Source organism: Eschrichtius robustus, chromosome 15, assembly GCF_028021215.1.
Source record: "Eschrichtius robustus isolate mEscRob2 chromosome 15, mEscRob2.pri, whole genome shotgun sequence".
Taxonomy (NCBI): Eukaryota; Metazoa; Chordata; class Mammalia; order Artiodactyla; family Eschrichtiidae; genus Eschrichtius; species Eschrichtius robustus.
The window spans coordinates 32,116,828-32,130,556 of record NC_090838.1 but is presented as its reverse complement, the minus strand read 5'-3'; the positions used below and the strand labels follow the sequence as shown (position 1 = coordinate 32,130,556).

Sequence of the window (13,729 nt, the reverse complement as noted above, 5' to 3'; positions counted from 1 at the left end):
CAATTCCAACCCAAACCACTATTGCCTCTACCCAACAATGTCAGTATTTTTTCCCCACTAATACTGGTCTTGTGCTCATGCTCTCTTTTTAATCAACATATATGTGCCATAGTTATTTTTTTTTATTGTAGTAAAGTATGCATAACATAAAATTTACCATTGTAACCATTTCTAAGTGTACAGTCCAGTGGCATTAAGTACATTCATATCGTTGTGCAACCATCACCACTGTTGATCTCCAGAACGTTTTCATCTTCCCATGCTGCAACTCCTTACCCATTATACAATAACTCCCATTCTGCCATTCTATTTTCTGTCTCTGAATTTTTCTGTACTCTAGGTACCTCATGTAAGTGGAATCATACATTATGTGTCGTTGTGTGACAAATAATGTAAGTGACTGGCTCACTTCACTTGGCATAATGTCATAACATCTTCAAGATTCATCTGTGTTGTAGCATGTGTCAAAATTTCTTAAGCCTGAATAATAGTTCATTATATGTATAACCACATGTTGTTTATCCATTCATCCATCAACGGACACTATTGTGAATAATGCATCTGTGAACCTAGATATACAAGTATCTGTCAAGTTTCTGCTTTTAGTTCTTTTGGGTATATAACTAGAAGGGGAATTGCTGGATCATACGATAATTCTGTGCTTGATTTTGGGGGGAATTACCGTACTGTTTTCCATAGCCGCTGCATCATTTTACAGTTCCCACCAGCAGTGCACAAGGGTTCTAATTTCTCCACATCCTCTTTGATGCTTGTTATTTTCTGGTGTATGTGTATGTGTATATTATTGAAGTATAGTTGATTTACAGTATTCCATTAGTTTCAGATGTATAGCATAGTGATTCAGGGGTTTTATTTAAGATTATGTTCCATTATAGGTTATTATAAGATATTGGGTATAATTCCCTGTGCTATATAGCAAATCCTTTTTGCTTATCTATTTTATGTACAGTAGTTTGTATCTGTTAATCCCATACTCCTAACTTTTCTCTCCCCCTTCCCTCTCCCTTTTGGTAAGCATAAGTTTATTTTCTGTGTTTGTGAGTCTGTTTCTGTTTTGTAAGTAGATTCATTTGTATTATTTTTTAGATTCTACATATAAGTGATGTCATATGATATTTGTCTTTGTCTGATTTATTTCACTAAGCATAATATTCTCTAGGCCCATCCACATTGCTGGAAATGGCAATGTTACATTCTTTTTTATGGCTGAGTAATATTCCACTGTATGTATATACCACATCTTCTGTTGATGGGCACCTGGGTTGCTTCCATGTCTTGGCTATTGTAAATAGTGCTTCTATGAACATTGAAGTGCATGTGTCTTTTCAAATTAGTGTTTTTGTTTTTTGATGTGAAGTGTCCATAATTATTTCAGTCTCCTACTTTCATAGTTCTAAAACCTTAGCACTGTGAACAGGATTTCAACTCTTAAATACTTACTGCTGGCCAGTAGAAACCTGATGGACCCAAAATGTCTGGCTGTCATCTTAGTAGACAATTGGCACCAAGATGACAGCCCTAAATCTTTTGGGACCCAAAAGAAACATTTACCCCCTTAAAGACCTTGCTGCCTAAAACTTCCATGTCATCAATGATTTCTGGTTGTTTTAAGTGCTAAGTGTATTCATCTTATGATTTTTGTAAATGAATTTAGAATCATTACTATAGTAAAGGTTTTTTTTTTTTAATCAGGCAATCATAATATATGAAACCAGAGTAACAGAGCTTGATTTTTAACATTGTTAGTGAGTAGAAAGGTCTTTAAATTTTGAAAGATGCCTGAGTTAAAAAAAGCAAAGAAAAAACTCAGCAAAATTCCATAATAATAAGAGTTTTGCCCATAACCATAAGAATGGATATAGCTGATGTACAAGATGCTGTCTTTACGTTAAAAGGTATTACACATCTGTTCAGCTGCTGCTAATTTTTTCTAATTTTCCTAGTTCTACTAGGCATTTTGGCCCATATACCAATGAAGAATATATTGAAAGGTAAGAACAGTTGACCCTTAAACAACAAGGGGATTAAGGACACCAGCAGTTGAAAATCCGAGTATAACTTTATAGTTGGCCTTCCTGTGACTCTGCGTCTTTGGATTCAACCAACAGCAGATCACGTGATATTGTAGTATGTATTTATTGAAAAAAGTCAGCATGTAAGCGGACTCATACAGTTTAAACCCATGTTGTTCCAGGGTCAACTGTATATGTAAAACACTATGTTAATTGCTATGGAGGAACATAAGTAGTAACATAATCATTGCTCTGAAGAAACTTATAGTATACCTGAAAAAGTAAGAATAAAATATTTAGGTTATAATCAAAAACATGGCAAAAAGATATACCCAATTTATCATTATCAGTAACCATAACAGAAGTACTACAAGATTACCCCTGAATTAGGTCACAATTGAATAAAGTCTATAAATAAAGTTAAATTTATTCTGGAAAAGAAACATCAACTTTGTTAATTTTAAATCTGTTAAACTATTACTATAAAATTTATGTTGTATGGTCACTTTTCTTACCTATTATATATGATGCAGTTTCTAGGGAAAACTCACTTCATAATTGCACAATTACAGGACATTTTCTAGAGTATCAAAACTAACCTGCTTCAACTGTACTTCAGTAAAATTAAAAAAGAAAAAAAAACTAACCTGCTGATACTCATTTCCAACCTTGCTATACAAAAGTCATGTTTATTCACTTTGAGTCCCCTTAAGTCTTCTGCTTTTATTAGTCAGAATACTGCTTGTTCAGTTAGTGTTCTGACCCTACTTGCTTTTCTTTTTAAGAAATAAGAATTATCGAGGGTTTAGTCCCTTTTACTTCTGTAAATTATCTACCACATTAAAAGGTGTCTCCTAACACCTTTTAACACTCCTAACACCCAACACTCATGTGCCATATTTTCTCATTTTTTTGATGAGAAAAAAAAATTCCACTATTCTCTTTTTTCTTGCTTAAAAAATATTGTTAAAGTATTTTTTCTTTTGTGTTTTTGTAGCCAACTGTAACAATTCTTTTGACTTCCTGCTGTTTTCTCATCAGGTATAGATAGACTTTGTAATCTCCAGATGGCTTTTAAAAAAAACAATAATAAGATTTTCTTGGCCATGTATTTTCCTTTGCCAGTGTTCCACACCACATCCTCTGTTCTTTTTCAGCTCTTGCTGGGACCATGTCTTCTTAGAGGCTCTATCCGAGTTCAGAAGTACTCCTCTATTCATTAAAACACCGAAGTTAGGACTTTCTGACCCCAAAAGATATTCTAATTGAGCTTAGGTTGACCATCTTAAATTTTTTGCTGAGTGTTCAATTTGAATCTACACTGGGCTATTGCATGTTTTCATCCATGTTGTTACTGCTTTGACTTTGTGTAGTTAAACACTGTCTATTCATTAATAAGTTGATGCCTGATTTATGCAACTAAATTTTTTATGTCTATCCTGGCATGTTCCAATGTATTCATATTTAGCTTATAAAGAATGGCCATGTTTTACCATCATCTTATAGGGTTATTTTGAGTGCTTTTCCAAGCATAACTTTGGTAGCATTTTTCTCTTACAGAATAGCTTCCACGTCCCTTTGGAAAGCATTTTAGATCAGTCTTTCTTAGACTACCCTAAAGATACGTAAATGACTACTAACTTTGCCCAAGTTTCCCTTTTCTTCCTTTCCTTTTTATTTATTCTCATTTTTCTTGTCTGATTTGCTGTCTGAATTCCTGCCATATAATAAGTGCTTGGTAAATAATAGTTGAATTAAATGAGATTAACTACTTATTAGAAGAACTTAGTGCAATCCTTTTCCTTGATGACATGCCTAGCACATTGGTGTTTGTTTTGTTTTTTTTTTTCCTATGGATGCTAAAACATAACTTGATTTACGGAGAAGGAATTAATGAAGAATGAAACCCTTTCAATTTTAGCTTTCCTGGTAGGGCTTAACACGTGCCACATTTAATCATCAGACCTGGATCTGTCAGCAACTTCTCCCCATCCTGAATGTTATTCTGTATGTGAATTTACACTCCATTTTCTATTAAAATATTTCATTAGTTATTTCAGATTCTTCTCCTACCTTCCTAAATGTATCAGTTGATTTTTTAAAATTATTATCATCAACCTGGTAATTGTCATGTAGCAGATGAGCTAGCTATTCTTAGGACATATCTATATTTATATAACACAAGCCATGGCCACTCTGCACAAATTACGCCTTTGAAAGCTGTCATTTGATTAAAGGCTTAAGAGATTATATTGGCTAAAGAGGTTGCTGGTCCGGTAGAAGGGCCCAGTTATGCGTAGCTGAAGAAAATGAAGTTGAATTCAGAAAGGTATTCATTGAGATTAGTACTTTTCTTTACTAAATACCAAAGCTTAAAGTCTCCTATGTAAAGTCATGACCACTTAAATAGTGCAGCATAATAACTGTGTGGCAGTCTTATGATAATAGCAATTTCATCCTATTAACATATATCATTACAAATTAAAGAGAACAGGTGTCATTTTTCATTAGAATTTTATGTGATACCAGTGTGACAGTTCACTAATCTTTTTTGTTTATGATGTGTTATCTCTTCTGTCACTGGTAAGAACATATATTATTATGCATGGAAGAACACAATTATTGAAGAAGACAAAATCTGAGCCTTGTCTAAACCAGGCTTTTGGCTTTTAACTTTTCACTTAAATGTGATGTATTGCTTAGAAGTCTCATATTTCTAGGCTTAGTATTTGTGTGATCTATAATTATCTATGTGTATCTTAACGATGCTGAAGTGTTAGTTATCTGTTTACAGTAAAATAAACAAATGGCATTTGAACACGCATTTATTTAGGGCCTAATTAGTGTGTGCCAGGTACAATGCTAGACCCTAGGCTGTAGGGAAAAAAGATGGATTTAACAATTTTCCTTTGTTTGAGGAGCTTATAGCCTGGTTACTATTTTTATAAACTTGTAAATAAGTTAATTAAAAGTCAGTGTAAATGCTAGAGGAGAGTCGCGAAGGAGGTTACACCGATCTTCCTGGACAGTCTTGGAAGGCTGCTCCAAGAAGGTAACTTTTGCATTAAGTCCTCATTGTGTATCTGGCAGTATCTTGTAAAATTAGATAGCACTTTAAGTACACTGTATTCTAATGAAAATAAAATTCATTTAAAATGTTAAATATTCCCCCTTAATCATTAAAACAGTGCTTGAAATACAGTGGGAGAAAAGGAAACTGTACTTTCCGTGGTTGTTGGAAAGCATATTTTTCCTCAAGAAGGCATTTGAGTCGAGCACATAGATTTTGTTCCTTTAAATTTCAGTTCTTAACTCTACAGCCTGCAGCGTTCAGTGGAAATGTTTAAATAGTTGAAGAACTGCCTTAATAATATTCGTTTGAAGTTTTGCTACTTAACCCTTTAAAAAAATATTAAAAGTCCTTAAATTTAGTTTATAATCTTGTGCAATTTCACATGTATAATTTACTTTAAAAGACCACCTTCTTTTTAACCTTTAAAAAATTATTACCTGCATGAAGCAGTAGTAGAAATATGTGATGTGTATATATACATAATTATTGCAGATCTTATATACAAAGTCAAACCAAGATTTTTGTTGCTTGTTCTCTTCTGTAATCATTTTTGCTTCATTATAGCTTGAGCATAAATACCTTATTTAAGCTTTTTTCATTCGAAAAACTGATTTTTACAAATGTAATTACAGTAGCAATAACCATAAATGAAACTTGCATATAGTGTTCAAACAAGTTCCCAGGAAAATTTTGGTAACTTAAATAATAAAATATATAAATTAGGACTACAAACTTCTGAAATCTTTTATTGTTGGAAGTCCTACCTTGCTTTCTTTTTAAGAACATATAGCAATACAGATTTATTTGAAGTCTGGGGTTTCTCTTTTAAAAACAATATGCGTTAGTGTATCATGATTTGTGATACACTACTATTTTGCTGAATATTTCATTCTGTACTATTAGGATCTACAACTAGAATATGGACAAGGACACCAAAGTAGTTACTTTTTAGGTGCAAACAAGTAAGTAAAATTCTTTTAAATTAAATTTAAATTTAAGAATAATTAAATTGCCTTAAAATATGTTATACATTAATTGTATTTTAAATATTTACAGTAGTAAATTGTACTAGTCTGGTAGATATATTTTATAATATGCTTTTAACTTTTCTTTATTACTACCTTGCTAATCATCTACTCAATAATTGTCATAATGGGGAGAGTCACCTTAAATTTTTTATATCAAGCTACTTTGTAGACCTTACCTGTTAGAGAAAGTAAGTACATTCCAACTAAAGATAAATATATGTTTCAGCAATTTATTTCTTTTATTTGCAAAGTTGACCTGTTTATTCCTTACAAAACTTGCTTTGGTACATCTCCCAGATGTGTTGGCCTATGAAAACAGATGGAAATATTCACACTATTTAAAAATCTTTGTCTTAACTTTTTAGCTGTTAAGAGTCTTTTAAAAAGTAGATAGCCGTTAAAATATGTCTGAAGTTTTAAAAGTTATTTATTTTATGCAAGAAATAAATCCAACGGTTGTTTAAGGTCTGCAGTATACCAGGCACTGTCTAGGTGGTGCAGCACGGTGGTGAAAAGGGAGCTTACAAGGTGTAACAATTTTAGATGTTCTTAGGCCTAAATTAGCAAGGTATGGGGACAGGACTCTGCTCTTCCCCGTAGAGTCTCATTTCCTGAGTTCATGGATAAACTGTCATTATAAAAGCTAATTTATAGGGAAATATTTAAATTGCCAAAATCTCCCAGCTATGTAGATATTATTTCAATAATCAGAACTACTTAAAATTTCCAAATATAATTTCAGTGACATTAGAGGGTTGAGACATATTATATACCCATATTTTAGTTAAAATATGTTAATATGTTAAGTTAAGCAGGTGACTAAAAGACAAGCAACTCAGATTTAGAGATAATAACATAAAATCATGTCTCTTTTTTTATAAACTAAATGTTTAAATACTCTTTTCTTAACCCAGAAAAGGCTTTGAATGACAAGCTAGAGAAATGCATTAGTTTTGATTTTGCTGAACTTCAGTTAAATAACGTGAAGTTTTTGTTTTTGTTTTAAACCTTATGTTTCCTAAAATGGAAAATAAGTCTAAAATTTCCGTGGTTGAAAAATGAAATTTTATCAAAATAGTAACATTTGCTGTTTATAGTTTGTCTTGATTTGTTGATGGGCAACAAAGGAAAGTTTGTCTCATAATGAGTTAGCAAATAAATTCTGACATGTTTTTGTGTTATTTTGTCTAAATTTCAGGTCACTAGTTTTAAGGATCTTGTTAGCAAATTTTGATGTATTTTAAGAGATTGGATAATTTCAAAAAATATTTCATTTACTTTGGTTTATTTTAAATATATTTTTATATTATATACTTGCAAAAATACCCCAAAAATGGCCTATCATTAAATGCTTTTCTAGATTCCTTAGTTCCCATTGTCTGATTTTTTGATTGTTAGACATTTTCATATTATATAGTTACTTTGGCTAGGTAAAATGTTAATAATTTCCCCAACCTTCATTTTTTGATTAATTGGATCCCTGCTTAAGGAACTTTATTCTATATAACGAATCACTGGCAAGGTAGGTTGCCCCAAAGTTTGCCCTTTGGCTGTGTTTCGTGTACAGGTATATACATACATGTGACATGAGCATGGATGTAGCACTTCTCTTACTGTACTGCTATGTCTGCTTTATTCTTGTGACTAGGCAGTGTTTTAAAACTCACAGGATTTCCTGCTTTCTCCATAGGTGATCAGGCAGACAGATTTCCATTTATGGGTTTCTGCCTGTTCCAGACCACACAGGAACTAAGTTTGTTTTTTTTTTTAACAGAATGCATATGTGTTTTGACTTATTGGGTTGTTTTCTTTTGAATTGTTATTATTGGGGTCAACTTTTCTGACTAAACCAACAAAATACTATTTTTAAAAGAAAACTCTAAATTATTTCTGATTTTGTTTTTAATGTAGAGCAAAAGTTCTAAAAATAAATTCTCTTCTAAAGACTTAAATAATAGTGAAAAGAAATTCCTGGCATAATTAAGTATAGTAGTAGTAAATGCCAGATCCAGAGTCAGAACTGTCTGTTGCTATAAACTGTGTAACTTGGAGAAATTTACCTCAATTTTCTCTAATAAATGGGGATTATAATAGTACCGGCCTCATAGTATGCCAAGGGTGAAATGGAATAATCATTGTAAAGCATTTAGCACATTTAGGGTTTATTACACATTAGTTGCCCTTACTTGTAGTGTTTACTCAGTAAATGTTGATTGTAAGAGCAAGTGAATATGAGTGAATAAAATTGCTTTTTGGTTTTAAAGAAATAGGGAAGTTTTTTGGTTTGTTCTCAGATATAATCAGGGCAGTACTTACAGATTGTTTTGAGTCAGTTAGGCAATTTTGAATGATTCTAGTAACCCGCAGCTAATTCAAATATGCCAAATACTTTGGTGGTGGTTTTTGACTTCTCTCCCTATCAGTTTCTTCACTTTATCAGTTAAATCTATGACCTATGTTTGCATGTTTTTCCATTTTTAACCTCTTCATCCAAATTTTCTGGTCATTTTAAGACTTCATGAATTCTGTAACTTTATTAACAAAATATCTTAACACATAGTAGGAAATTTACAAGTAAATGAATTAAAAAATATATATATGAATCCCTAGCCTTAGGATATCTGTTTTTTCATGCTCTCTTATTCTTACAGAACCTATACTCCCAGGAAGATAATGTTTTAAAAAGTGGAATGCCATATAAGTCCAATTAAATACGGTAAACTGAAAATAAACTACATTTAAATTCCCCTCTTAATTATTTTCAAATGCTAATATTCTCTACTGGAAAAAGAAATGGCTCAAAAAATATTGTCACATGCTTAAGAAAAAGTTTGTTTTCACATCTTCTAAGATGATGTGAAAGCCCACTGTACAGTTCAGAGATATTACGTTTAATTTGGTAAAATAATTTAAAGCAGTACTTCTGAAATTTTTAGTCTCAGGATCCCTTTACGGTCTTAAAAATTATTAAGGATTCCAATAAGCTTTTGTTTATATCACTTATAAATATCAATATTTATAGTACTGGAAATTTAAACTGAAAACTTATCAAAATATTTATTTCAAATAGTAATATACTCATTCCATGTTATCATAAAACAAAAATTTTGTGTGTATTAAAAAATTCCTCATCATTAAGAACCAATTCAGGGACTTGCCTGGTGGTCCAGTGGTTAAGACTTCACCTTCCAGTGCAGGGGGTGTGGGTTCAATCCCTGGTCAGGAGCTAAGATCTCACATACCTCGTGGCCAAAAAACCAAGACATAAAACAGAAGCAGTATTGTAACAAATTCAATAAAGACTTTAAAAATGGTCCACATCAAAAAACATCTTTAAAAAAAAAAAAAAAAAACCAATTCAAATGCCACCTCTTAATGGTACCCTCCTTGCAACACCGCTTTGTTCCTCTCATGAGACTTAGAAGCAGCTTTATATATGTTAGTATATAATACAGCAAACGTTTTGTTGAGGGCCACAGATAACATTTTTTATGAAGAATAGCTGTTTTTTTCCTGAAACAAAATAATATTAGTAAGAAAGGTGGCATTGTTTTATATTTTTTGCAGATCTCCTTAACGTCTGGCTTAATAGAAGACAGCTGGATTCTCATATCTGTTAGTAATCTATCATACACCTCATAGTCTCCAGAAAACTCCAGAGTTTCATTCTCAATGAAAGAATAAGAGTGAAAAAAGAAAGAAAAAGAGTGAATAAGAGTAAAAAAAAAAAAAAAAAGTGCTTTAGATTATGAAAATAGTTTTTTACCTTGCAGACCTCTTACAGGAGCCTAAAGGACCCGCAGGATCCCCAGACCGTGCTTTGAGAATTGCTGGTTTAAAGAAATGTTGCTTAGTTGATAATAATAAAGAAAACACTGAGTACTTACTGTTCTCTGAAATACTATTCAAAGAATTAATTAATTGTATCTACAGATAAACATTTTGACATAGGTACTATTGTAATTCCCATTTTGCTTAGGAAAATCAAGAGTAACTTATCGAAGGCCACATAGCTTACAGTGGCAGAGGCAGGATTCAGATTCAGGCTGTCTTTGCTTCACAACCTGTCATCATTTTGCTATACTGCCTCTAGGTAGAAGTCCTGTCTTCTTAGAGCTAGCCCTTGAAGAGCTTTGTGAATAGGTAATACATTTGACTGAAGTACCTTAATTTTTTGATCTGCAAAATAGGATTTGCAGTTAGTTTATGGTTTTCCTATGTCATTTGCAACTCCAGATTTAAAACTTTGTCACTTTTTAATACTTAAATTGTTATTAAACTATCCTAATTAAAACATTTGATGGCTAAAATCTATTCTATTAATTGTTTATACCAGCTAACCATACCTTTCAGTTTCTCTGGTTTTATGCTTTGATAATTCTGAGGGCAGTTTTCTCCACTATATATAGGAATGGGAAATGATTAGAAGGTACTACCTTACAACTTTTGAGGAGAGTAAATTTTCTGCTGAATCACTTTTACCACAGTAATCTGTCAGTAACCGTATTTCTATCTCGTTAGCTTTAAGAAGGCTATTGAGTTTCTAATGCTTGAAGAGTATAATATAGGAGGTATGTTGCGTGAATTTGCAGTGAAAAGAAGTAGGGGAACTTCAGGAATGCCGTGAGTTCTCTCTTACATTCCTGAATATCAAAGTTTTATAAACTGCTCCTAATGATAAAATCCTCGCACCTGGTCTGATACAGGCTTAGTCCCCCAAAAGTGTAAATGTGTTTGCCAGTACACCACTGGAGAACAGATACTTCAGGTAAGTGAGTGTCTTCTGTGAAAGCAAAGTGCTACTACATTCATGTATTCACATCACATGCATGCATGCTTTTGCAGAGATCCAACACGTTGAGTTTCATTTTGTAGGATTGCCTGAGAGCATGATGTTTTTTTAAAGTGTGTCACCTTTCTTATATTAAGAAAAAGAAAATATAATTTCAGGTGTCAGGTAAAATATTCCAGGTAAAATTTAAATCCTGGAAACCCCTGACTGTGACCCTGCAATTATTGTTTTGTCAGTCCCAATTGTGACATTTCATGGTGGGTTGTCCTTTGTCTGAATTGGTATTTTTCAATAAACACTTGGATTTATTTTGTTCATTTAAAATACATGTATAAAGACATTAGCAACAGAAAATAGATACCTCATTAAATATAACCTGATGTTTTATGGTATAGGGATGATCGTTACAGCAAGTTTTTAGTGAATAGTAAAAAAGTATTTTAAATTTATAGATAAGGTTAAAGTGATGAAAAATTGTACTTAGTATTTCTTTGCTTTATTCACATTATTTTTAATTTTTATTTTTCTCCTAAGGAGTCTTCTGAAGTCTGTTGAAGAAGAATTACATCAGCGGTAACTTTAATTTTTAATTAAGCTTAAAATACTTTCTTACAGATGAGTAAAGTCTCTTTGCCCCCTTCTCTATCAGGCAGCCTAAGATTGTGTTGTTGTTGTTGTTGTTTTAATATCCTGAATCCTGTAAAGACGTAGAAATAAAATTCTGTCCTACAGTAGCCCTTCCTGCATTTTCTAAAATTTCTTCTTAAGCTGTTTTGGTAAAGTCCATTTGGTAACCGTGGAATTATCCTTCTTTATCCTTAGAGGGCATGTGGCACATTTAGAAGATGATGAAGGGGATGATGATGAATCTAAACAGTAAGTTCTGTTTCCATTTTTGGTAAAAGAGAAAGTGTCATTTGACCTGATTTAGTAAATCTGGCAGCTTAATATTGAAGTAATTTTAATATCATTAATAATATAGTATCATGGGTTGTACCACAGTTTCTTTCCTTTTCTCTGTTCTAATGGTATTAGTCGGTTCGGGCATGCTTAACAAAATATCATAGACTGGTATTTATTTCTCATGGTTTTGGAGGCTGGGCTTCCGGACAGTTTAGTTCCTGGTGAGAGCTCTCTTCCAGGCTTGCAGGCGGCTGCCTTCTCAGTATGTCCTCAGATGGACTTTCCTCAGTGTGTGCGTGCAGAGAGAAATCTCTCTCCCTCTTTTTATAAGGCCACCAGTCCTATCTGGTTAGGACCTCATTCTTATGACCTCAGTTAACCTTAATTACCTCCCAAAAGCACTGTCTCCAAATACAATCACATTTCACTGTAAGCAGTCAGAAAGAACCAAGCCTCTCCTTCAGCACTTCGCTTAGAAATCTCCTCAGCTAACTATCCCATTTCATCCCTTGCAGATTTTCCTTCCACAAAACACTAGAACATGAATGCAATTCAGCCGAGTTCTCTGCCACTTTATAACAATGATTACCTTTCCTCCAGTTTCCAATAACTCGTTCATCATTTCTATCTTGAGACCTCACCAGAATGGTCTTTAATGTCCATTAAAGGACATTATTCTGTTAATGACTACTTGTGTGTTCTCTAAGAAGACGGAAGCTTTCTCAACGGCTCTCCTCTTTTCTCATTGACCTCTTGCTCTTAATGTCTGTACTTCTAGCATGTACCCCCAAACTCTTCCAGCCTTTACCTATTACCCAGTTCCATAACTGCTTCCACATTTTTATGTATTTATTACAGTAGCACCCCACTTCTTAGTACCAAAATATGTCTTCGCTCAGGCTGCCATAACAAAATACCATGGACTGAGTGGCTGGAACAACAGGGATTTGTCACAGTTCTGGAGGCTGGGATGTCCAAGATAAGGTGCCCACAGATTTAGTTCCTGGTGAGGGCCCTCGTCCTGGCTTGTAGACAGCTGCCTTCTTGCTGTGTCTTCACATGGCCTTTTTTCAATCTGTGCACAGAGAGACAGAGAGAGATCGAGATCGAGATCTCTTCCTCTTCTTAATAAAGCCACCAATCCTATTGGATTAGCTCCCCACCCATATGATCTCATTTAACCTCAGTTACCTCCTAGAAGCCCTGTGTCCAAATACAAGCACATTGGAGGTTAGGGTTTCAACCTACAAATTTTGAGTGGACACAATTCAGTCCATAGCACAAGTTGATAAAAAAAGAACTTTGAAAAAAATTTACAAAGACAGTAAACATATCCTGTAGTTTAATGTTATAAATTAGTCAGTAATTGCTGTAATTATTACTACAGCTACAAAGAGTCTTACTATATGGTTGATTAAATTTCATCTGATATGTTTCAAATAAATAATTTGAATATAAATGTATTTTTAAGGGGGGAATATTTTCACTACGTAATTATTAATATTTAGTCCTTTTAGTTTTGGGGGTTTTGTTGTTTGTTTTTTGTTTGTTTTTAAATAAAGATGCAGTTTCATGGTAGAGTGACAAAAACACCTGAGAAGCAGCTGGGGCATTGATTTTCCTTTCTACCTCACTGCTCTGTGACCTTGAATCAGGTCACTTAACCTCTCTGGGCCTCAGTCTCCTCATCTGAGAGTATATGCTCCATAATCTTTTAATTTTTAATACTTCTAAAACTTCAGTTCTGAGTTGTAATGAATCTGAGCTTCAACCAAATAAATTCTGCCAGTAATTTCATAGAGTATGTATATAGCTTTTGATGAGCTTCATCAGAGATATTCCATATCTAACAGTAGTAAAAGTGAAGCTTACATTGTAATATATTTTTATATCATTTTGC

At 33.2% G+C, this 13,729-nt stretch overlaps 1 protein-coding gene across 2 annotated transcripts in view; it reads left to right on the top strand.

The window, feature by feature from the left end:
• Positions 1-13,729, top strand: part of MAP4K3 (mitogen-activated protein kinase kinase kinase kinase 3) — a 199,060-nt gene that overhangs the window by 152,218 nt on the left and 33,113 nt on the right. For both annotated transcript variants that reach the window (XM_068563911.1, XM_068563912.1), the window contains 3 exons: positions 6,010-6,068; positions 11,461-11,499; positions 11,749-11,802. In XM_068563911.1, coding sequence (XP_068420012.1) covers positions 6,010-6,068; positions 11,461-11,499; positions 11,749-11,802 — 152 coding nt within the window. The remainder of the gene's footprint in view (positions 1-6,009; positions 6,069-11,460; positions 11,500-11,748; positions 11,803-13,729) is intronic.